The 25,001-nt window shown below is 35.8% G+C and overlaps 1 protein-coding gene across 6 annotated transcripts in view; it reads right to left on the bottom strand.

Moving 5' to 3' along the window:
- Phf14 (PHD finger protein 14) overlaps window positions 1-25,001 on the bottom strand; it is a 141,429-nt gene that overhangs the window by 90,432 nt on the left and 25,996 nt on the right. For all 6 annotated transcript variants that reach the window (XM_036181779.1, XM_036181777.1, XM_036181774.1 and 3 more), the window contains 8 exons: window positions 21,269-21,428; window positions 15,334-15,445; window positions 14,386-14,523; window positions 5,072-5,218; window positions 3,349-3,619; window positions 2,943-3,049; window positions 1,824-1,919; window positions 24-127 (listed from right to left, as the gene is read on the bottom strand). In XM_036181779.1, the coding sequence (XP_036037672.1) occupies window positions 24-127; window positions 1,824-1,919; window positions 2,943-3,049; window positions 3,349-3,619; window positions 5,072-5,218; window positions 14,386-14,523; window positions 15,334-15,445; window positions 21,269-21,428 (1,135 nt within the window). The remainder of the gene's footprint in view (window positions 1-23; window positions 128-1,823; window positions 1,920-2,942; window positions 3,050-3,348; window positions 3,620-5,071; window positions 5,219-14,385; window positions 14,524-15,333; window positions 15,446-21,268; window positions 21,429-25,001) is intronic.

Raw genomic sequence — 25,001 nt, forward strand, 5'->3', positions numbered from 1 at the left:
ACTTGTATGATTTCATTACTTGCCTATAAAGTACTGTAGGAAGAGCAGATGTCTTTTGTGTGCCTCCTTCTTTTTTACTGGGTTTTCTCTCCTTAGGTGCTCGTAAAATTGCCGGTACATTCAACTTCTATTGATATGAATAAATGTAGTAGATGCTGTTTTAAAGATGAAGTACAAAGCAACATTTCCCCCTATTTGCCACTAAATCTAACTAAACAAACTAGGATTCAGAGAAGCAAATCTGCTTTACCAGCAATATTAGCAAAGAGAAAGAAAACGATTTTTTAATCTCACTTACTTCTATTAAAAAGCTACAATTACACACTCATCAGTTCTCAGAATTACACTCCACATTATGAGAAATATGCTTGAAAATCCTGAAAGATGAGGACAGTAGAGAAGGCTTAAAAATCTAACACAGTATACTTGGGCAAAAACATCAGTCTGTTTCTTTGCAACTTCACAGCTATATTGGTGTTTCATAGGTTAATTAGAAAAATTATCTTATTGGACCAAACCCTGTAAAAAAGCAGATGAGGTTCTCTTTGGCTCTCCACTCATCTGTAGTATGCTGGCTTCTGAGACAGCAATCATCTATCAAAGTCATTTCTCAGTGGCCCAGTGAGCCCACATCTGTTCAGCCAACTGGAAAAGCATCACAAAATGATAAACATGGGTTTTATGTCTGTGCATGCCACCTTCACACAATGCAGTTCGCAATCTTCCATGAAGTTATTTAATAAATGGAAATGTCTTTTATAGTAGATAATATTTTAAACTGTAGAGGAGGTTTTCATGAAACAAATATATACCAAGTGAAATGCTAGTTGGCAAGTAGCCTCTTACACTCCCCAAATACCATAATCTTCCAAAAATCTATTAACTACCTATTAACAGGAACAAGAGTTAATATGTGTAAAGGTAACTCTTCTTCTTTGCCCTTTAAAATGAATTATTCTTTGTAGTACCAATGACATGCAATCTGTTCACAAAAGAAGTTTCTTCAAAGCCAACAGGGTACTGTACAAACCAACACGCATTACTTTATATTTATAAGGATTATATCAGGAAGTTGATTTTTACAGATGTCTGAAATGTATACAATTAAGAATCCTACAAATTAATTTATGAAAGAACCACAAACAGTGGGTCTCCATCACCTATACTTAAAAGGAAACTATGCCAAAAAAATCTTATCATTTATTATACACAGTATTAAAGGACATCTAAAATACCCTCCATTTTAGAATGTTTTTCTTTTTAATATGAAGCACATTAACAGGCTACAGTTGCTCAAAGACACAGGACCTTTCCTTTGCTTGTCCTTTAACTACTATTAATAGTTACCAATCCATACAAAAAAACATACTTTAACATCTAAGTTTCAAAAACTGTACCTCTTGTGCAGCTGAAAATGAAATTAACATGAAAATGAATGGCTCTATCTGAATTTTTTAATTTTAAATACAAATTAATTGCAAAAATAAACAGGACATAAAAAACCACTAAAGAAAGACTATACTAGAGAAAACTCATGCTTTAATCTTAGCGCATCAGAAATGACAGGTCAATCAATTTGAGCAAACAGGAAAAAAAATACCAACAAGATAGCTGATGAAGGAACCAAATTAAGGTACAGGTTTTCAGGAGGCAGTGGCTGCCAGTGGTCTGGAAGTATTTCAGACAGAAATCGTTACCCCAGGGGATTAGGCTCCGATCAAATAGAATTATTTAGTTAGCAAAGTTGCTATTATGTAAGAAATATGTACTTTGAAAAATCACAGAGAACAAGAATTGAAGAAGCTAACTGATAAGAAACTAACCTGCCCTGTAATTCGGCCAAGTAAGGCCCATATTCCTTGCCCTTCACTTCGAAGTTTCCCATTCAGATTTTGCAGTTCTTCTAAAGATTCACAGAGCTACAAAACGATTAAGTCAAATTAGTAAGCTTTTTATGTACAAATATAAGTAAATAAAAATTCCCACATTTATTTTCCATATATTCTAATATAGTCAAGTAAGATAATTACTGAAAGACAAAGATATATTATTATTACTTAGCATGGTGAATACACTCAAAAGAAGGTAAACATTTTCTTTTATTCTAGTGTTTTTAGTAATGATAGTTATATATCTATATATTTCATTAGTTTGGCATATAATTTAACACATATTTCGCTAAGTTTTTATCAAATCACACATTTCCATTACTTTTCTCATGAGAAAACTAAGAATTACAGAGGTTCATTTGGCTAAGATCATGATAACTACCAAAACTCTCCATAAAGTCTGGCTTTATTCCCCATAGTCTTTAGGGATTACCAGAAGTTATTTCCTACTAATTTCAACTCTTTAAATGTTTTTCGAACAAATAATTAGGTATCAGTTTAAATATTCATGCTACTTAGAACCAACAATTCAATAATATCTTGCTTCATATGATATTAGACAGGAAGATTTAAAATAAAATTTTAAATTAGGAAATATTTATATCAAAAATACCATCTAATTAAGATAGATTACTAATTTAAGGCTGAGTTTTCTAATTTTCAACAAACTTTTAAAAAAAGGTCTATAATGGTGTGTATAATTAAAAATAAGGAATGAGTTTAGCTGTGTTAGTTTCAAACACCAGCACCAATAAACTATGTGGCCCTTGCAAATTATGTTACCTCTTCAAACCTCAGTTCCAACACCTAAAAATAGGAGCACTAATGACAACTCACGCTAGAGACAAGGAGAGAACTGAATGACTTACTGTGTGTAAAGAGATCAGAACAGTGCCTAGCATAAGAAAGTGCTCAGGAAGAGGATGGTGGCAATGAAAATGATGGGGGGGCCTAGAAGCTACAGAATTTCAAACTGAGCCACAGAAATGCAATAAAAACACAAACAACTATAAATACGATCTACTAAATACTGTGTATTTATAGCCAACGTACCTTATTATATTCTACATGAAGCTTTTCTTGCTCATTCTCTAATTTATCCTTTATATTCTTTTGTTCAGCCATATTTTCCTGAATTTGAATCATGCGCATATTTCTCTCTATTTAAATTAAATATCCAATTTTACTTCAGTAGAAAGTAAAGGCTAATATAAAACATACACAAAGAATCAAACTAGCCATAAAGATGGTCATTTGGATAAACCTACATTGCTCAAACAATTCTAAGTATATTTAAAAACAAAATAAAATGTGAGCCTAGAAGTTACCAAAGGCTACAACTTAGGGAAATACATATATAACATAGGAATGATTTTCTAAAACATTAATAATATATCAAATTCTGTCATCAGTAAATTATTCTCAGGAAGAATGTGCATGTATTAGTGTCTGTACTGACCAAAATAGTAATTCACAAAATCAGCAGTGAGAGCTGGCTGCTTATGTTTCCTCCTTCCATCCACACTAGAACTAGTATCTGAATTGTCCACTGGAAAGATATCTGTACTGATCCCCATTAGTTCTGCTTTGCGCATCAGTTTACGAATGGCTGAAGCACTACTTGTGAGTGGCCTGGGTAACTTTTCCCTTGGTACCCAGGCTTGTGGTCTGGTAGATCGAGCCAGCTCTGCCTTGGCACGATATTGCTGCAGTCGGGCATTGATCCTTGCCTATAAAGAAATGTAGAAGGTTTGAAAGAAAAAATGGAATATATTGCTCATAACTTTTACATTTGCTTAGAGACAGTAACAATACTAAAATCTTATAATTAAGGCAAATCAGATTTATCAGAGGTCTTGGAGATGTACCACATAATTCTGGAGTTGTAATAAATGGGTCCATACCTCATAGCAGCTGCCCTCAGATGGGGTCCTAGAGCTAAAGAAATGGACACATGACCCCATGTCTAACCTAGAAGCAATCTCCAATTGATAAGCACTTGCAAATGAAAACTTAGTTTCCTCCAAGAGTCTCTCACTGGGGAAAACAAAGTACTTCAAAGGACAGGCAGGCTGCATGACCAGCAGATTGCCTAGAGAAAATTAACTCAAAGGCACTGTTGGAGGTTCTTGTCTTACAATATGTCAGACTTTTTCCTTTTTTTAAAAGTTCTCTACTATTTTTCAATTTTATTGATATATAACTTTTTTCATCTGTCTTTTACTCTATAAGTCTTTACATATATACCGTGGCTTCCAATTTCATTTTTGTGAGATTCCTGTGTGTGGTAACAAATGGGTCTGTTTCTTATGTCTTCTTTTGGGTTCTTTTCCTTCTGTTCATTTGTTTCATCTTATTCCAGTGTAATTTTTTGTTTTATCTTATTATATTTTAGAAGCCTGTTTTCTTTTTTAAAATTGTTTTCTTTTATTGAAATAATTTTCCTATACAACATATCCTGATTACTTTCCCCTCCCTCCACTCCCTCTCAGTTCCTTCCCACCTCCTTCCCCTCTAGATCAACTCACTTTTTGCCACTTAATAGAAAAGAACAGGCTTCCAAGAGATAACCACCGAACATGACAAAATAAAATGTAGTAAGATGAAGCAAAAACTTTCATATCAAAGTTGGACACAACAGGAGGAAAAGAGCAGGCAAAATAGTCAGAGACCGATTCATTCTCATAGCCAGGAATTCCATAAAAATATTGAGCGAAGTTATAATATTGGTGCAGAGGACCTGGTGTAGACACATGGAAGCCCTGTCTGTGCTTGCTGCTTCAGTCTGTAAACCCATATGCACCTTGCTTAGTTGATTCCGAAAGCCTTGTTCTCCTGGTGGCCTCCATCCCCTCTGACTCTTACACTCTTTCTGCCTCCTCTTTTGCAGGATTCCCTGAGCTCTGAGGGGAAGGATTTGATGGAGATCTCTAATTTAGACCCTCTGTATAATGTCTCCAACTAAATTTTTTAACATGGAAATAATAATTTACAAATGACTACACCATAGACATGATGAAGAATATCAGAAACAAACTCTACTCATGTTTAATCACAAAACACTGCTTAAGTAAAAATTTAAACTATGTTTATATGCTAGAACTCAATGTCAATCACACATCAATAGAAAATACACATGAAATCTGAAAAGAAAACAGTAATTTTGGGTGTGATTCCCATACCTGTGCTTCAGGAGATAGTTGTTTTTCTCTCTCTTGCAAAGACATTTTACAATAGGATTGTAGAGCCAAGTAGTTTTTTCTTTTCCACTTCCTGTCTAACCTATCTGCATGCTGTTTACAATAAGCAAAAAATGGATCTGCTATATCCTAAAAAAAAAGTTGAAAATTTTTACTCCATAAGTCATTTTAAAAACAAACCATCACCATATAATATTTCTTTTTTTGACAAATCTCCTAGTGATGGTTACATCAATAAAATATTGAGGAAGTAATTTTCATACATCATAACAAAAAATTACTAGCCTCAAATTACCAACATGTTTTTTTCTCTAAAGGGCTTTGTTGGGGTTGGAAATACAGCTCATCCACACAACACTTGCCTAACATGAGCAAGACCTGGATTTGATCCCAGCACTGCAAAATAATAAAGGGCCATATGTATTGTAAAATACTGATTTAAAAAAACTTATGTTATTTGGGTATGTTTGTGTATTTCTTTAAAAAAATGTTGTATAATAAATAAAATTTCAATAATCTTAGAGAGGAATCATGAACAAATATTAAATTTACATAGCCATAAATGTAATGAAAGCAGCAGTGAATACGTGTATGTGTGTGTAAAAGATAAGCAAATATAAGTAAATGAAAGTTTCCTAACTCACTGCCAATGTATACATATGTTTTATCCTGTACATAACAGATGAGGAAGACCAGACCCTGTCAATAACAAGATTCAGGTACTCCTCTTTTATCCTCTTATAAGTAATATCTCACATGGCAAGATGGTGTTAGCCAAAGGGTACATTTTAATGTCAAGGTAGTCCAAGAGACTTCCAAAACACAGGTTATTTCAACTGCCCCCCCCCCCCCCGGCTGTCTCCTAGGGGTTGTTGAAGATAAGTCTCTATTGCTGGAGATACAGTATCATGTACTTCAGACACAGAACCCAGATAGTCCAAGTTGGTTCTGACCTGAAAGCCTCATTCCTGAGGACTAGCTTTCATGATACAAGATGGCACCATACCCAGCTATGACCCCGATAAACTAAAGAAATGACATCACAGTATGCTATCCCAAAGGGTTCAATGATGGCAGCGCTAGCCAACACCTCTCTAATGAAACTTAAGACCTACTTAACAGGAGGAAAACCATGCCTGGTACTAGAAGCCTAGGCAACTATCAAAGCCAGTGAAGTCATGGATCTAAACACCAGTTTACAAAACCAGTATAATCCTAGCTACATTATAAATATTTATCCTTATATCTATAGGCAAGTAGAGATCTCACCTGTCATCAAAGATACATCTCCTTGGAACAGACAATAGGCCATTACAGAAAACTACAACTGATAAAAATACAGAGAACAAGTGACCATGGAGCGCCCAGCTCCAACTGATAAGTGTACAACACAAATCCTGTACCTAAGGTTCAGGGATCAGAGGTAAGAGGGAGTGGAAACATAGCAAGAGCCAGAGGAACAAGAAAATTTGCTATAAGATTTCATCTCCTAGAAATGATATCCATGAAGTCTCATCAATACAGTTGCCTAAATAAGACCTGAACAAAGATGAAACCAACAGATATACTAAAGTGGATAGGGGTGAACCTCATGGGGCTCCAACACTAGACAAAAAACAATTAAGGCAATTAAGAAATGCTGAGAGCAGGAGAAATAGTCACCCATGGGTAAGTACCCAAATTGGTTATTCAATACCAAGTACTGAACCCTGAAATCATATACATACAAGTAACCTTGTCCTGACTGAACAGAGCAGGTTGTATTTCTATATTTAGTAACACACACACACACACACACACACACACACACACACACACACACCAATTGAAGAAATAATAGCTGTGAATTTGAGAGAAAACAAGTGGGAGGAAGTGGGAAGGGTCAATGGAAGGCAACAACTTTAAGAACAGTAGGGTAGAAAACCACCTTAATCCTAGTCAAGACACAAATCATTTCTTTAAATATAACAAAAAAGAAGTAATTTGCATATGATACCTATTAAGAAACTTGGCAATTCATTCTATATGTCTGTCCCTATAAAGATAGATCTATATAGTTCTTTATCTACCTTATACTAAAAGGGACTCTTAGTAAAATAGGGATTTATAATCCAAAGAGAAATGACACTTTCAGGCAAGTACACTTGCGACAGAATAGAAAGAGAAATAGTAAGTTTGAAATTCTGATCTGTACTTAAGATTTTTAAAAGCATATGAAGCAATTCTGTATTATGATACTCACAGATACTAAAGTACATGGCACTGTGTAAGATTAAAAATTTGAAGATGTAGACACTGATTTGGACACTAATACAAAACCTAACAAAATTATTTCCAAGTAATAATATAATCTCTATTTAAAAAAAACAGAATTTACATGGGTTTATCCCATACACACCTAACCTGAAGAGGTTATTTAATTATCTCAAACCAGACTGAAAGTGTGTTCTGTGCATGTGCACATGTGTATGTCTGTGTGTGGAAGCTGCATCTGCCTTTTTATTGTCATTGTTAATAAGGGTTTTTTAGGTCCTAAAGATCAACAATTTGGCGAGACTAGATGGCTAGGAAGCTCCAGGGAGCTGCCTGTCTCTTTTTACTCAGTATTAGGATTACAAGCATGTGCCACCACACCCAGCTTCCTTCAGCTGTACTGGAGATTTGAACTCAAGTTCTCATGCATTCATTGCAAACACTAAAAACTGAGCCATCTCCCTAGTACTAAGACAATCTTAATTAATGCTTATCTACTAATTTTTAAATTCAAGTAAGAAATGCAATGACTCTGTAACCTGAGGAATAAAAAAAATGGAATGGGGGGAAGGGATATATATCTAGTCAGATATATATATAAATTCCTTATGTTTCAGTGTAGTATTATATAACCATTTTAGAGCTGATTTAAAAATATGACACTGTTATAAGTCACAATAAAATATTTTTTTCAATCAAGAGCATTGTTTACTTACACAGCAAGTTGAAGTCCTACTAGTGTTTAGAACTTAAACAGATGATCCATTTTAACATAATTGTTAATTATCAAAATAATAAATGAGTAGTGTTGTGATTTCTTAAACTCAACACTCTAAAAAGTGAGGCCCAGGTATATAATGTCTGAGAAGTGAAAAGGTCTAGCCTGAAGCATTCAAAGGAAAACCGGGAAAGATGACATTCCAACTTTTCCCTTTCTTTATTCTCAATACCAACCTATTTCTTCATTTTTGTCTCCTAATGCCTACTATAAACACTTGTCATTTGGCATAAGCACATGGGTAGGGTATAATGAATGGAAGTCAACTGTCAGTTTCTTAGGCTAGCTGTGTCAAACTGTTAGCTGCTGATCTTGGGTTCTTTGTACTATTTCCATTGACAAAAACTGGAAGTATCAGACTTCACTTTTTCAGCTTTCTCGATGTTAACAGTGCCTCCATTCTGGTATATAAGATAACCAAGAGCTATTCACACTGAACTGTGGGAGAGAAACTTTTACTCCTAGTGAGGGAATCTTTTTGTTTGCTTGCTTGCTTGTTTTAAATGCTACCATGTGAGAATAAAATGCTTAGAGCTAAGCCGTGTGGTGGTGGCGCATGCCTTTAATCCCAGCACTCAGGAGGCAGAGCCAGGCAGATTTCTGTGAGTTCGAGGCCAGCCTGGGCTACCAAGTGAGTTCCAGGAAAAGCGCAAAGCTACACAGAGAAACCCTGTCTCGAAAAAACAAAACAAAACAAAAGCTTAGAGTTAGTTCAGTCATGTTAAGAACATGAAACAAGAAGGTTAAAAACAACAACAACAAAAATTTATAAGGGAGAAAAGAAGGAAGAAGAGAAGGGTAGATGGAGGTAAGAACGAAGGAAACAGAGAAAGATATTTGTAGGAGAGAAAGAAAAATAAGTTTATGTGGCTTAATCAATCTATGAACTGCTTAGACTTCGTATTTCTAAAATAGTTGATTTAATATTTAGGTCCCAGTAATTAAGTATTATTATGTGACTGCAAACCTAGGAGGCATACAAAAAAGAAAGCATATGTCAAAAACCCATATACATATTGGTAACAATTGCTTATTCACTTAGAAACATGATTCTCCCTACAAATATTCTTTCAATTTTCATTAAATTAGTAACCGTAGCTTTGTGGAGCATAACATTTTTTTTGTGGACTCCTATATAAGGACAGGAGTGAGACTGTCTTTTCTCTAATTAATGTAGCTAGCAATTGTGAATTTATGCCATGGGCCTTGAATAAAACCTCAAGAAGGTAGAGAATTTTTTGTCCCCTAATTTATTTAGAAACTGACAGAATATTAAGAAATATACTGAAAATGGATAAACTATATCACACATCAGTGTTGAAAGTATTGGCAAAGGACTGGGAGCAGGATAACAAAATCTGGCTGAAATTTAATGCTAGGTGTACTAGTAATAGCCTTTCTGTCCTACAAAAGGCTTCAGCAAACTACACCATGGGCCACACATGGCCATGCCTGTTTTTATAAAGTTTTATAGGCATGCAGCCACAATCATTCATTTTAAATATTGTCTACAGCTGTTCTCATACTACAATAGCAAATACCCACAGGCCTACAAAACTAAAGTATTTGCATTCTAAAAAGAATGCATGTATACGTTCTATAAGAACTTCTATATACGCCTTCTAAAGAAAGGATGAGTCTGACTGGAGAGCATCAATGCAGGCAATAAAAGCAGATGTGTTCTGAAAATCCTGCCAAGAGGGCAAGTGGGAGGGAACAGTAGCCAGGGCCGGAGGGAAGGCAATTCAGAACAACTTTCAAAACAACTCCAAGTCACCAAATGCTTAGCATCATCACATAAAAGACACTAAATGTCTGTATAAAATGACAAAACTCTAGTAATGGATATCTTGATGAAGGCTTTTATTATCATTTAACCAAGCAACAACTGGTTTCTAACAATTCTGGTTCTTCTAGCAATATTGAGGCATCAGTTCAGCAGCCAAAATTCTAATTTGAGCTCTTGTAACTTAATCCGGGAATGATTTCAATTCATTATTTCAAAGATTATATGAAATCTATAAAATAAAGTCCAATGGGTTACTACTTTTGGAGTTGTCGGCCAGCGAGGCCCCAAAGACCTCCAAATATCACAGGCTTTTGCTTTTGCTCTTAAGTTGCCCTCCAGAGCTTATGGTATTGACTCTACAGTTAAAAGACAACAGAACATGGAGTCATAGAAGGTAGACAGATCAAGCTGATATCGACCTAGATAAACCAAGCTGACAATGACCTAGAAGCTTCATAAGGTATTATGCTCCCTACTGGAGAAAAAAAGAAGTAATCATTAATCCTACCCCACTGTGAATCCTGTGAGCTTTAACAACAACTAGCCAGGCAAGATATTTCCATTGGTGCAATTATGGAATGAATCCATGAGAATAACCAACCATTTTCTAATTCCATTTAAGGTCCATCCCACAAGATGGAACCCATACCTAACCATGAATCTATGGTTAGATAGATTGTAGGCTGTAGGGAACAACCTACTACTATTAACTCTGCTCAAGGGACACAATACTAAGCCTACTCCTAATGACTTACTCTCGCATCCATAGATTAGTGCATCTTTTCAAACCTCGGCAGAGAAACTTCTTTTTCCAATAACTAGGGATTAGCACAGAGCTCCATAACTAGCCAAGTCACAGAGCATAAGACTTGCATATTATTCAGCCCTAAATTAGACATCTGAAGCACACCCCTTCCTCCCAAGGCTCAGGGACCATTATAGAAGAGGGAGCAGAAAGACTATAAGATACAGAATCAGTTGATGTATCTCCCGGCCAGAACAGAGTAGTTATACTCAGGGACTCATATCGGTAACAGAATGCACAAGCCTCTAGGAAGTTGAAGCCAGACAAAAGCCAGCATAGACAGGGGTTGTCTCAACCCATGATGAGAAGGTAGTTTCTAACTCATAGCAACTGAGAGAAGAAGAATTAGGGTGGTTTTTTGTTTGTTTGTTTGTTTGCTTTACAGATATGGCCCTTGGTAGGTGGAACATGCTCTAATGGATGGCCACACACCAAACTGTATATAACTACTGGTATTGGGCTAGATGGGCTATTTAAAAAAAAAAAAAAAAAAAAAAAAAGGAGAAGGCAGAGGAGGTGGAGGAGGCAAAGAAGAAGAAGGAAGAGGAGGAGGAGGAGGAGGAGGAGGAGGAGGAGGAGGAGGAGGAGGAGATGAAGAAGAAGAAGAAGAAGAAGAAGAAGAAGAAGAAGAAGAAGAAGAAGAAGAAGAAGAAGAAGAAGAAGAAGAAGAAACAATAACTTGGGTAGGGGTATGTAATTAAGGGGACATCTGGAAGGAGTTGCAGAAGGGAGGCAAATATGTATTAAAAATCAATAGAATCTATAATAACATTATACTGTTTTAGACACTTTTCTAAATAATATTGTAACTGTGTAACACTAGCAAAACCATATTTTAATCAAAGGAGAAATTACTATGAGTTCAGTTAGACAATAAGTAACTTTTAAGGTAAGAAATACAAATTTCTGTGCTGTAGGTGTTTAACATCTTTGAACAAATGCATGCTGTGTTTAAAACATGGCAATTGGTCTATTCTTGTAATTTGGAATATTTTACCAAGTAGATAAAAAAGCATGCAAAGTTCTAGTAGATTTTCGCCAATGTGGAAAGCAATATACCAAAGGCTATAAAAACTTTAAAACTATGATAAATATCACTGGATAAAACTGAGGTGCTTAATTCTATTGTTCAAGCTTTCCTTTAATATCTACATAAAATAGCTCTGGAAAAGTATGACTTCAAACTTGATAATCAAGTCTAATCAAGAAAATAAAGGCTTTCTAGGAAACTTAAAGGGAACATAAAACTGAAGTTGAAGACAAAATGTCCTTATAAACAATAGATCTGCTTTAATTTAAAATGCTTCTTCATTTTAAAAAATGCTAAAGTGGCTGGGCGGTGGTGTCACACGCCTTTAATCCCAGCACTCGGGAGGCAGAGCCAGATGGATCTTTGTGAGCTGGAGGCCAGCCTGGTCTACAGAGGGAGATCCCGGAAAGGCACAAGCTACACAGAGAAACCCTGTCTCAGAAAAAATAAAAAAATGCTAAAGTGGGTGTGCCCTATAATCTTAGCATTCACTGAGGCTACCATGGACTACCAAATGAGACTTAGTTTCAGGGAAAGGGGATCTTATATATATCCAATGTATATGTGTACAACCATTACAGATAACTCTTTAATTTCAACAAAATAAATATTATCAAAAGCAAATCTCACTGACATCTTAACAATTCAGAGTTTTTGAAACTCTATGAGGAATCTTTTATAAATTTCCAATTCTCACTGGCTGCAACAGCACACGTTTATGATCCCAGCACTGAGAAGGCTGAGACAGAAGGATTGTGAATTTGAGATTGTGAATTGAGCCTGGGATGTGCAGTGAATCCACATCAGCTGGAAGACATAGTAAGATCCTGTAGCCAAAAACAACAAAAGTTCCAATTCTCTTAAGTGTTTATAATAGCAAGCTAAATATGATTTAATAAAAATACCAAACAAAAAATCAGAACAAAACAAAGACACTAAAAAACCCCCACAAAAACAAAAACCTCTCCACTAAGCAAGGCAGCATCCGGCACATTTACCTAATCAATAAAAGAAAGCATCAAGGCAGGAAGAGGCCTCAGGTCCAGGTTTGATGACTTTATTATTTAAGGTTGCCCTGTACATTTCCCCAAATTAGCTCTTAGACACAGCAACTGCAAACTATTAATTATGTTTGGTTTTGTATTAATCTGCATGCCTTCTGATAGGGAGAAGCAATCTCCCAATCATTATGCATTCCAATGTTTTAAACATTTTTGCTTTCTACATAACTAAAGAGGCTTTTGTCTTCTCCAAAAAGTATCATCATGTATAGTGTTATGCAAAGGAATCCAAACAATCTTACTATAGAAGGCAAATCTCTCAGAAATAAAACAAAGTGTCTACAAAGGAAACATCCTGACTATACAGTCCAGTTACCCAGAAGTAGACAACTGAGCTGAACTTGGATTCCTTCATTTTCACCTGTGACCTACACAGTCCTCACAGACCTACTCCATGCCCCTCTGCGCCTCTGCCCATCATCCAATCTCAGTCATGATTAATCCACACAACCCCATGCTGCACTTATACGTCTATCCATGTCTGCCCAGCAGCTGTGAAAATGCTCAGTGTTCACCTAACACGCCTTCAAAGCACAATTCCTCAGAACAAAACAGACACACATCAAAATGTAGTTTTACTTAAGATCTTTTTAAGTTAAAATAAAATGCATCCTATGAATGTTTTTCAAAAAATTTTCTTCATTACATTACTTATCTCCTAGCTAAAAGTATATTTTATGAGGAAGTAAAATTTTATGTATCAAATAAATGAAATGGCTTACATATTATCAGAAAGCATCATGAACGTACAGTAAAAGTTTACTGAATTATCTCTCCACAAAAGTTGCTTTAGAAATTAATTACACCCACTCTTGGGATTCCTTAAAATTCTTTAAAATTATTGTGAATGCCAAAGAATTTGTAAATTATAGTTTTTGAAACTTATCACATGAATTAAAACTTTGAATAATCTTCAATCCTAGTTAACTACAACCTATTAAGTAAATACATATTTTTAATCACAATAACTACTATGGCATTATGCAAAAAATTTTAGTGGGAAGGGTTATAGTTTATATTTTTGCAACTCTATTATCTACCTTCATAACCTAAAAGCATGTTTCTCAAACTATTTCCATATTCAAGTTTACATTGTTATATTGTATGCAATCTCTAGAACTCTCCAATGTTTAGAACTTAGAAATATATATCTTATATTGTTATAAAACTAATTTGAAGCATAGGGTCCTAGAAATAATTTTAAGGAATCCCAAAAATACACTTTGTAATCAAATATCTAAAGTCAGTAAGTCTAGAAGAAATATTAGGGAGCTAAAACTGAAGCCAAAGAAAATGAGCTACCTTAAGAAAATGTCATATTCCTGTATGAAATATGCCACATATCAGTACTTCAAGATATCTTGCATTTTGTTTTATCTGTCAAACTTCACTACAAAAATGTTAGTATGCTTTCCAGTGTGCTGTAACCCGACAAAACTCATAGTCGTTTTCTATTCAAAGTTTAAAATCAGTGGTCTGGTCAAAGACTTAAAAGTATGTTTATAACATTTCCCTCATGCTTTACAACTGCTATAGGGCACAGCAGACATGGGAAGTCTTCTGAACAGTTAGCAACGTACCTCTTCTGCTGCCGCCTCTGAAAGCAGACCTTCCTTCTGGGCACAGGTAACATGAAAATAGGCTCTGCACATCCCTGCATCACAGCTAATGCAAACTCCAGTTCTCGCAAAGCGAGGGTCTTCACAAAAGCTACACTCCTAGGAAAGCAACAGGAAACTCTCACAGCAAAAGTATTTCTGAAGCAAAAACTATCCTCTCATGATGCATCTACTAAGTATTACCAATGCAAATAACTATGGACAAACAAGGTTTTCTGATGAGAAAGAGGATTCTTTACACAGTTCTAATTAACCTAAATTAAAGTGATATACTAGTAATAAGAATAAATATTATAAGAGTACTTGGGTGCTAGGCACTTAGTCGTCTAAGTACTTTACATACATTAATATATAAAATCAATTTACTATGTTGAAGAAATTTGGAAATTTTTCTTGTTACATTAAAAAAAGCTGAAATGGTAATGAGCTGATGCTTTTTACATTCTTTTTCTTAATTTTAATAAAATTTATTCCAAAATTAAAGTAAAACTTATTTGATCCAACTGAGTGTAACAATGCATTCTCTGGGTCCTAAGAATAGAAACAGTATCAACTAATAGCCATTTTTACAAACTTAGGTTATCTGAAATTAGTCCATATGGAAGTATCAATAAACTAGCCTTCTGGGAAACAATTATCAACAAATGATTCAAGCATGGTGACCCATACCTGACCCTTGAACTAAGGAGGAAGAGGCTGACCTGAGCTACAGTGAGACGTTATCTCAGAAACACAAAAGCCAATATAATAATTATTAGTTAATAATATACTAACAAATGACTTAGTGCTAAGAGTTCCTCATAGTGTTCCTGCTAGTAAACACCTCTATGGTCAATCATAATTATCAAAAGGCTATGGAAAGAAACAAATGAAATTTTCAATTTTAGTTAATCATAAAGTTTCTCTTACCTTGGCACCATATTTAGAATAGTTCATTTCTGTTAGTGTTACTGGTCGTAACTTATCAATATCTCCAAAGGCTACTCCAGGAACATATAGGGCACAAACAATGTGGACCCATCTGTAAGAGAAAAGACACAATTCTGCTATCAAATGCTTTCCGGAATTTCTCACATAGAAAATGAACATAAAATATGTTCCATCTTAAAATAGTACTGAAAGCATTCTATGGCCAGATTTTTTTTTTTTTAAATCTCCATCTCAGACTCTTAATTGAAAAATACAGAACAACTATAGAATGATAGCAGATAATTCATCACAGAAAGCACAACTGCAGTGAGCATTACTTTTCCAGAAGTAAGTCTAGTCAAAATGTAGATTCAGCAACCATAATTGCTTTTCACTTAAAATTCACTGCACTTTGGTCTTATCTGTTATTCTTAAATATTTGCATAAGACTGCTATTCAAGGGTAACAAAACATCACTTTCATATTCAAGGAAAGATATTCACATTCATTACTCTAAGCACTTTTAGAATTAAGGATTCTAATTTAAGAACTACAAAGTTATTCTGAAGTAATTAGGTTAATTGTTCTTTATTGCTACCTCTCCCCCAAACCTGTTGAATATCCCTACGGATATATTTTAAGGGATATATTTTAAAACAGTTTTGGTAGAAAGTTTAACTTTCTTCTCAGGATAAAGATGGTGGCTGAGAAAAGGTACAAAGCAAAGTTATAATAATGCAAGGATGTCATGCTTTCATTTATCTCATCTGCTCCCTATATAACCTCTGCATTAAAATTTACAAACACCACCTACAACTAAATTGCATAAATTCTGCACAATGCTGTTAACACTTTTTAAAAATGTTTAGCTTCAGCACATTGAAAAGGAAAAATGAGCTGGTTCTGATCTTTTCAAACTATTAATTGATTATGTATCTATTTGCTTGCAGCCAAACAAAATGTTGAATAGCTGTCTGATATTTAAATAGCAGATATGCATCGCTTGTACAAGATAAAGGATAAAAATGAGATGGCAAAACTCTATCAACTTTTTATATATATTGACAATGTTGCTTTACTGCAGCTTAAAAGGTTCTGGTTTTGTGATGTACTGAGTTTTAAAAAAACTAAGAATCATTCTGTAGAGGTAAAAGTTATAAATCTTTAAAATTTTTATCATTTTTTTGTGAAAAAGAATCCATGGTTCTGAGATTTTCTAGATGGAACATTTTAATCCAACCTACCAAATGCATTGTGCGGAGTCAATATAAAGTTAGCAGCATCTCAACAAGCAGCCGCTTTCTCAATTTACTCTGTGTGGTTTCTTCATGCTCTACTGAGGTATCAAATGTGGCTGTTCTCTACAGGAGTTTATCGTTGATAAACCCGACAGCTGGCTGCATGCTTTGTACTGACCTTATTAACATGCATCAGAACAAGTCACACAAGTGGTGAAGATTTCTGTGTGGCTGGCACACAAATGTATCATTTCCCCAGCCATACATATGAGGACACCAACATGAGTCCTTATTAAAATAGGTATCGAAGTCACTGAAAATCACCACTAAGACAGTTTTGGTCCTGTGAGCACTTTTTTGTTCATATATTTTAGAACTTATGTAATTAAGTTGAGAAATCAAAACAAGAAAATCTTCCTTGTTACTTTACAATCCATTTTTCTTGGAGCTATGATGACAGATGTTGATTGGGAAATGGAGCAGAAAACAAGTAACACAAAACCACCAAAAGACAAAGGCAGACTATCATAGAATGAAAACTATCAATGTATTCGATTCTATTCATATATTGTTTACAAGCAGGCAACAACTAAGTAGTAATATACTTCATGAATAAACTCTTACCTAACAATAGAAATTATACTAGTGGAATAATTTTGAAGTTCTTTTTCTGTGTAGTACCTTTTCCTCATATTTAAAAAAATATTTTAAAAATATATCTACAGCATGATACTTCTATTCTACTCCTTCATCCTAGAACCAAGGACTCAGTGTCTCCAAGGCATAGAGCATTACATAGATAATCTGGAATTTAGATGTTTGTGAAGTGCTTACAGCAGTGTGTAGCTCACTGTCTTCACGCAAGGAACATTTGCTACAAGAAAAATAAAAAGGTCTGAATGTCTCCTCTGATTGGCAAATTGTTCTTCTCATTATGCAAATCACATTTTCAGAGGACTTATGTTTTCAATTACAGCAGGTCTAGTAGGAGAAAGCAGTGAGGTTTAAGAAATTCAGTGCTCTCTTACTTTTCCTGTATCATAATGCTTACTGAAGAGAAAAAAAAGACCAATGAGTCAGAGCCATAATGGATTCCAAATACACAGGCGGACAGCCTACAAAGGGTGCAATGGCCACTGAATCTCTCTTTAGGGTATGTTTCTTGCTTTGCTTTGTTAAATATCTGTTTAAACTGAAATTAGGAAAAGGGGGGGGGGGGTTAAAAATATTTTGTATTTTACAAAATTGGGTCTACATGATTACTTAGAGCAATATCTTCTATTTAAGAAATGAAGTAAAAATTTAATTTTTATCTCAAGAATTCCACAGCTATTTTTCTCACATTAAATCATTTTCCACGTAAAATCATGGCTCACATCAGTAGAGGAGAAAGTCTAGTTAAATCCATGTGATCAATCAATTTCAAAGCTTTTTTAGCCTGTCCATATACTACTCTTGCTTTTCCCCTGCATCCCACATGAAGGTAAGAATACTAAAGGACTTGTCCAATTCTGATGACTTTTTCTCTTTCTTGGTCTTAAATCAAACTGGCATTACATGCTGCAAAATACATAAATGCCCCAAATATCTACTCTGGCCTCTCTGGGAATATGGACATGAAAAACCCAAGTGTTTAAACAGTCTATTCCAGAACTGCACTTCTCTGCCATGGAGTACCTAACCTATATATGCATAGTAGCTAATGTAAGTATTTCCTAGTAAACCTCAATGCTAAATAAAGTGTTTTCTTTTGGCTTCTTTTGGAAAACATTACATGTTACTTTGCAGAGTCTGACAGCACAAAAGGACAGTTTGTCAATACAACTTTTAAATTAACAGGAAAACCAAGTAAGACGAATTCTCTTCCTCAAAAGGAAGCTGAGTTGTTTGGGTTTTTGGTTTATTTGTTTGGTTTTTTATTCTTTTCTCAAAATGGCTTTAGTTCACCATGAGTGACTACTCAAAGTTCAATGTTCAAGATCAGAAATTACCAAATGGCATGTATACAGCTGTGGCTGCTCAGAAGAAAGCACTCGTAGCAGCAGCATTGATAGTAAGTAAGACAACATTTATTGTCCACCAACTACGTCAGAACTGTCTTACATGAATTATGTCATTTAAGCTTCTCAAAGGTACTATGAAACTAAGGCATAACAAGGCTAAGGAACTCACCTAAAGTCATAGTAGAATAAAAACAAAACAAACAAAATGAATCTAAACAAGGGCAAAATACTTTGAAAGCTGTGGAATTCTTGAGATAAAAATTAAATTTTTACTTCATTTCTTAAATAGAAGATATTGCTCTAAGTAATCATGTAGACCCAATTTTGTAAAATATAAAATATTTTAACCCCCCCCTTTTCCTAATTTCAGTTTAAACAGATATTTAACAAAGCAAAGCAAGAGACATACCCTAAAGAGAGATTCAGTGGCCATTGCACCCTTTGTAGGCTGTCCGCCTGTGTATTTGGAATCCATTATGGCTCTGACTCATTGGTCTTTTTTTTCTCTTCAGTAAGCATTATGATCTATTAATACTAAATCTACAGTTGTGACCATAGTTAAAAATGCCACGTATACAATACGAATAAGTTCTAGCCTGTATAGCAGAGCACTTGCTATTATTTTACTTCATTTCTTTTCTTGGGTGATGAGGGATCTGGATCCTCAGCATACAGGGTTCCCTAAGATCCCATGGTAAATTCTAGGCTATCTTAGCAATCTACTGAGGCTCTATTTCTCAAGGGTCTGACTACTAATTGAGACAAAGTGAAAAAAATATTTTCCCTAATTTTACTAAAGTAAAATGTATTATATCTAAGTCTAGACTTTATTTATAGACCATGCACTAAGTTTTCAGTGTTAAAAATGATGAAATATTGGGCTGGAGAGATGGCTCAGTGGTTAAGAGCACCAACTGCTCTTCCAGAGGTCCTGTGTTCAATTCCCAGCTGCAGGGACACATGCAGGCAGAATACTGTATACATAATAAATAAATAAATCTTGGCCAGGCAGTGGTGGCATATGCCTTTAATCCCAGCACTCGGAAGGCAGAGCGGATTTATGTGAGTTCGAGTCCAGCCTGGTCTACAGAGAGAGATCCAGGAAAGGCACAAAGCTACACAAAGAAACCCTGTCTCGAAAAACCAAAAAAAAGAAAAAAAAAAGATGAAAAATTATGCTGTTTGGTAGTTCTTGCTGCTATTACTAAAATATTAAGCATTCTTAATGAAAACATTCTAGGTGACAGAGACATGAATCGGCAGTTAAGCACATACTGCTCTTGCAAAGACCCATGTTTGGATTCTAACACCCACAGCAGGCAGCTCACAAGCACCTATAACCACAGCTCCAAGGATCTGAAACCCTCTTCTGGATTCTGCAGGCACCTGCATTCATGTGCACATACCTACACAGACACAGACATACACACTTAAATTCAAAAAATAAAAAAGTGGAATTTAAAAATTCTAATGCCTTATTTGTCAAAATAAAAACCTTAAAAACATGAGTGTCGATTTTCTTATTGGCAGCATTGAGGTGGGTAATCTTCAAAACACAAGACTGGGAATAACTTATACACCATAGTCAACTACCCCTAGTCTCCTAGGGTAAAACCAACATAAATGATGTCAACACTTTTATGATAACTGTTCACATACAGCAGTGACCGTGAATGTGATTACAGTGAAAAGACCACAGGTCTTTGTGCTAAGTATCAGTGTATTTGTCTCTCAGCTTCATAGTCACGCTTTAACATGTACTCTGCAATGAGGGACAGATTTCCCTCCACATTTGTCATTTAGTGAATTGATTTTGCTATCACTATGGCTGGGCACTGGAACTCCACAGTATAGAGGACAGCAGAAGGGTGAGTCTCTCAACAGGACAGACAGGGTACATCTGCTATAGTAGAGCCACAAGCTTAGTCCCTGCTACCTCAAAAGCCTGGCCCAACCTTCAGATTACTTTTCACCGCCCTCTCAATAAACACAGCATATGGAACAGGCTTCAAAACAGAGCTGCAGTGCCCCCTGCAAACTTGTGGCCAGCCATCTACTTTCCAGATCTGAAGACTGACAGATAAAGCAGAGGACTGGGCTACAACTAGTTCTTGTGACAAAGCCCAAACCCCAATGTCGGGAAAGAGGTCATTCCTTTAATTTTGGCATTCCTTAATCTATGTCATCCCTAGGATTTCCTTCAGAAGTTAATTTATAACTTCCATGTACTCCTAGGGCATAATTTTAATAATTCTTAATATTAACTTTTTCCATTTTTAATCACTGTATGTTATACTCCTGCAGTAGACAGATCTGGGTTCAAATTTCTCTATTTACCAGACTGTGGTCTTGAGCTAATACATGATTTAAATGATGTAAGCCTTGGGCATTATCCTTATAATGTGATGAACTACCACTGCTTCATCACAGGATCCTTAAGTAATAAGGATGAGGAGTTAAAAAAAAAAAAACTCCAAGTACTGGAGAGATGATCTTTCTTAGTCCCTCATCGATCTATCGCCTACTGGCCAATGAAGTCCTTTGTACCAAGAAGATGGGAAGAAAAGCATGTGACTCAAAAGTCATAACGGAAGAAAAGGGAGCTCCAAAGCAGGCATGTTATGAAGCAGGCATGTTATGAAGCAGGCATGTTATGAAGCAGGCATATAAACACAACATAATGGGGACATCAACCTTCCAGCATCCGTCTCCTTGAAAATTCCATCCTGATTAGGACACAGTTCACAGCTAGGAGAAACACCACATTTACAGGCATCACAAAACCAAGGCTCGGTGGAGTTTTCAGAAGCCGAACTCATAATAGAGTCACTCTCCCCATCAACTCCATAACAACCTAAAAAAAGAAAAGAATAGTTCTGATTTAATAGGGTTTAATTTTTAAACTCACTTTTATAAAATCAAAAAAAGAAAGAGAAAAGGGAAGTACAGAAAAACGCTGAAAAAAGCAATGGCTGATAAGACTGACAGAAAAATAGGAGTAAAGTAGTTTTGCAAACATACTCTTTCTCCTTATAGCTATGACTTACATAATCTATTTCAAATACAAATTGTTAGCCTAATGCTATTCAAAAGTATTATAACAGCACATTTCAATATACTCAAAGTCTTAGAAGAGAGTGCCAAAGAAATCATTTTAAAGAGATTAAATTAGCACAAAAGCAAAGGGATCAAAATGTTTTCATTCCTTTAGTATTACATTTCAGTTAGCAATCACCATCTTCATTGCTTATGTGTAAGTATGATTTTGCAATACAAAATCATAAACTTAAAGGATGTATAATTTTCTTGTTGGTGCAGTTACTGTTACCTATAAAAGAGCAATAACTAAAATCTATTCAAAGAAACATCATAAAAGAAAACAATAAAAATAAATCTATTATCTCAATAAGCAATCTAATACTATAGAGAGGGAAATCTTTTACAAAATAACGTTCTTTTAAAGCAAATTATTTCAAACCAGATGAAATCTGTATTCAAAGCAGACAATTAACATGGTAAGAAAGGCCCCAAGAGGCTATCAAATTTACTAACTTCATTCAGTAAGATCAGGACAAATCACAGCAGTTCACATGTTTAACACAGTTTCAATTCTGTTCTAAAAATACATGCTATGCATAGCAAACATCTGTAGAGTTCTAAAACACCTACAAATATCCACGGCAATGGACTCTGAACTTCACTCCCAGACAGTCTTCCTCTGTAACCCAGAACACTGGTACTCTTCCAGTCCCAGAACAGCTGGCAAATAAGGAAGAGCTTCCCTCAGCCTGTCCCTGAAAACTGACACACACTGTGTCTTCACAGAGTTTTAAATTTGCCATCTGACCTGCCAGGTCTCCATATTTTTTGTCATACTCACTGTATTTACTGAGCTCTAAACCAAAATTCTGGGACTTTATACCACCTTTAATTCAATCCAATTAATGACTAGATATATTTTAAAATATGTGTTTCTTTCACTCAAAACATGAGCATAAAAAAAAAAAAAAGCTATTCTTTCACCTGGGAAAACGTTAAATTTGAAAAATTTATAAACAAAAACACATGTATGTTAACTACTTTCAAATGTTCCCCCCACCCCAGCTGAGGAAGAACTCAGGGCCTTCTGCCACTGAGCTAAATCCCGAACTCCATTTTCAAGTGTTAAGAACATGTTTAATACAACAACCAAATTTAAGGAAAATATTATATAAAAATATTTGCCTTGAATTTTACAAAGATATAGATGATCCAAATTAATAGAATTCGGATTTTTTTTTCCAAGACAGGGTTTCTCTGTGTAGCTTTGGTGCCTTTCCTGAAACACATTCTGTAGCCCGGGCTGGCCTCAAACTCACAGAGATTCGCCTGGCTCTGTCTCATGAGTGCTGGGATTAAAGGCGTGTACTACCACGCCCAGCTAGAATTCAGATTTCTAAAGAGACCAAACATGCATACTCTTCTACCTTCTACCTATGTAGCTTTGCACAAACAGAATCTTTGAGAGTTGACAATTTTGTTAATAATGTGTATTATTTACCAACATTTAGCATATCTCTTGATATTTAAAAGAAGAAAATAAAAACATAAACGTTTTGCCACAATCATCTGTATTTAAAAACCTGCATTTTACAACAAAATCCACATTCCTCCAAAATATTTTGAATGAATAACATTGTTCACAAAACATGGGCTACATGAGGACTTGTGTTCCAATCCCCACCTTGTAAAAAGCTGGGTCTTTCAGCACATGTCTATGATCCCAGCAGTGAGAAGGAGGCGGACACAGGAAGATCTCTTGAGCTCAATGGCCAGCCAATCTAGCTGAATCAGAGAACTCCTGACTGAGAAACCTGTCTCTGGAAAATCAGGTGGAGAGTGATTAAGAAAGACCCCAGCGTTGATCCTGACCTCTATGCACATATACTGTCCTTTCCACTTATACCCAAACCACGAAAGGAGTAATCTAGTACTATTATTCTGCTAAATGAACTTGCAATAAAACGGCTCTCTATGTCATATCGCTATACTCACAGATCACCTCATCAGACAAGCTTTTTTCATAGTAGACAGTAATTAATACAGAGAGCCACAACTGCTCAATGTGCAGATAATAAGAGAATTTGGAATGCTTACTGCTAAATGAATGTCTATAACTAACACACACACACACACACACACCTTAAGGCTGGGAGATGTATGGGGAAAAGAGAAGTAGATTGGAAGGGTCAGTGGTGGTGCATGGCTTCAAGGAAATAGTATTTTCCAGACACAACAGAACAGCTACACACATGACTCAGAGACTGTGACAGCATGCGTAAGACTTGCACAAGCACCAGCAAGAAAAATCCCATGAAGCAGGAGAAATGGGACAAAGTCCCACCCCCACTCAAGAAGCTTATTTGCAATCAGTTTTCTCCAATGGAGTGACACCGGGTATATTAATCACACTCCATGGCAGGTTCTAAGTTCAGGAGTCGTCAGCAAACACTAACTTGACTCCACTGTGTTGTTATTTTTTTAAGAAAAAAAGAACATGAAGTTGGATAAGCAGGGAGATTGGAGAGAATCCAAGGAGTTGGAAAAGGGGAAAGAGAATGATCAGGTTATATTATACAAAATTCTCAAAGAAGAAAAAAATCATTATTTAAAAAAATTAAAATAAAAATGAAAAACATGGGCTGGAGAGATGGCTCAGAGGTTAAGAGAACTGATTGCTCTTCCAGAGGTCCTGAGTTCAATTCCCAGCACCTACATCTGTAATGAGATCTGGTGCCCTCTTCTGTATACATAATAAATAAATAAATCTTTTTTTAAAAAAATGAAAAACACAAATTGTTGCAATACCTTGTTCAGAGCAACAAAATGTTACAAGTTAAAAAAATTGAAAAATAGACTTGGAATCTTGAAGTCACCTCCTGTCCCTGATGGGAATAGGGACCTGTCACCAGTGCCTGTGTCTGGATCCCTCTACCTGGACTCCTCAGGATGAGCTTCGAGGCTGTGCCCGCACTCCAGCAGCTTGCCATGCAGGGGCTGCTGACAGATGAAGACTTGGCCATCTCTGACTGGAGTACATTCCCACAGGGTTGTTCCCACCACTCTTCGAAGAGGCCTTCATTGAGAGACGAACAAAGGTTGTGAAGGCCATGGTAGTATCTTGGCCCTTCCCCTGCCTCCCTCTTGGGGCACTGATGTGGTACACCAGAGTGGATAACTTCCAGGCTGTGCTTGATGGAATGGATTGGCTGAATAACCAGAATGTTTGGCCTAGGAGGTGTAGACTACAGTTGCTCAGTTTGCAGGATGTCCACAATGATTTCTGGGAAGGATGTGTTGGAAAAAAGGCTACTTGATGGACCAAAGAAGTAGATCCCACAACAGAGGGAAAAAAGCAGCAATTGAAGGTGGTAGCTGAATACGCCTT

This window comes from Onychomys torridus, chromosome 3, assembly GCF_903995425.1.
Source record: "Onychomys torridus chromosome 3, mOncTor1.1, whole genome shotgun sequence".
NCBI lineage: Eukaryota > Metazoa > Chordata > Mammalia > Rodentia > Cricetidae > Onychomys > Onychomys torridus.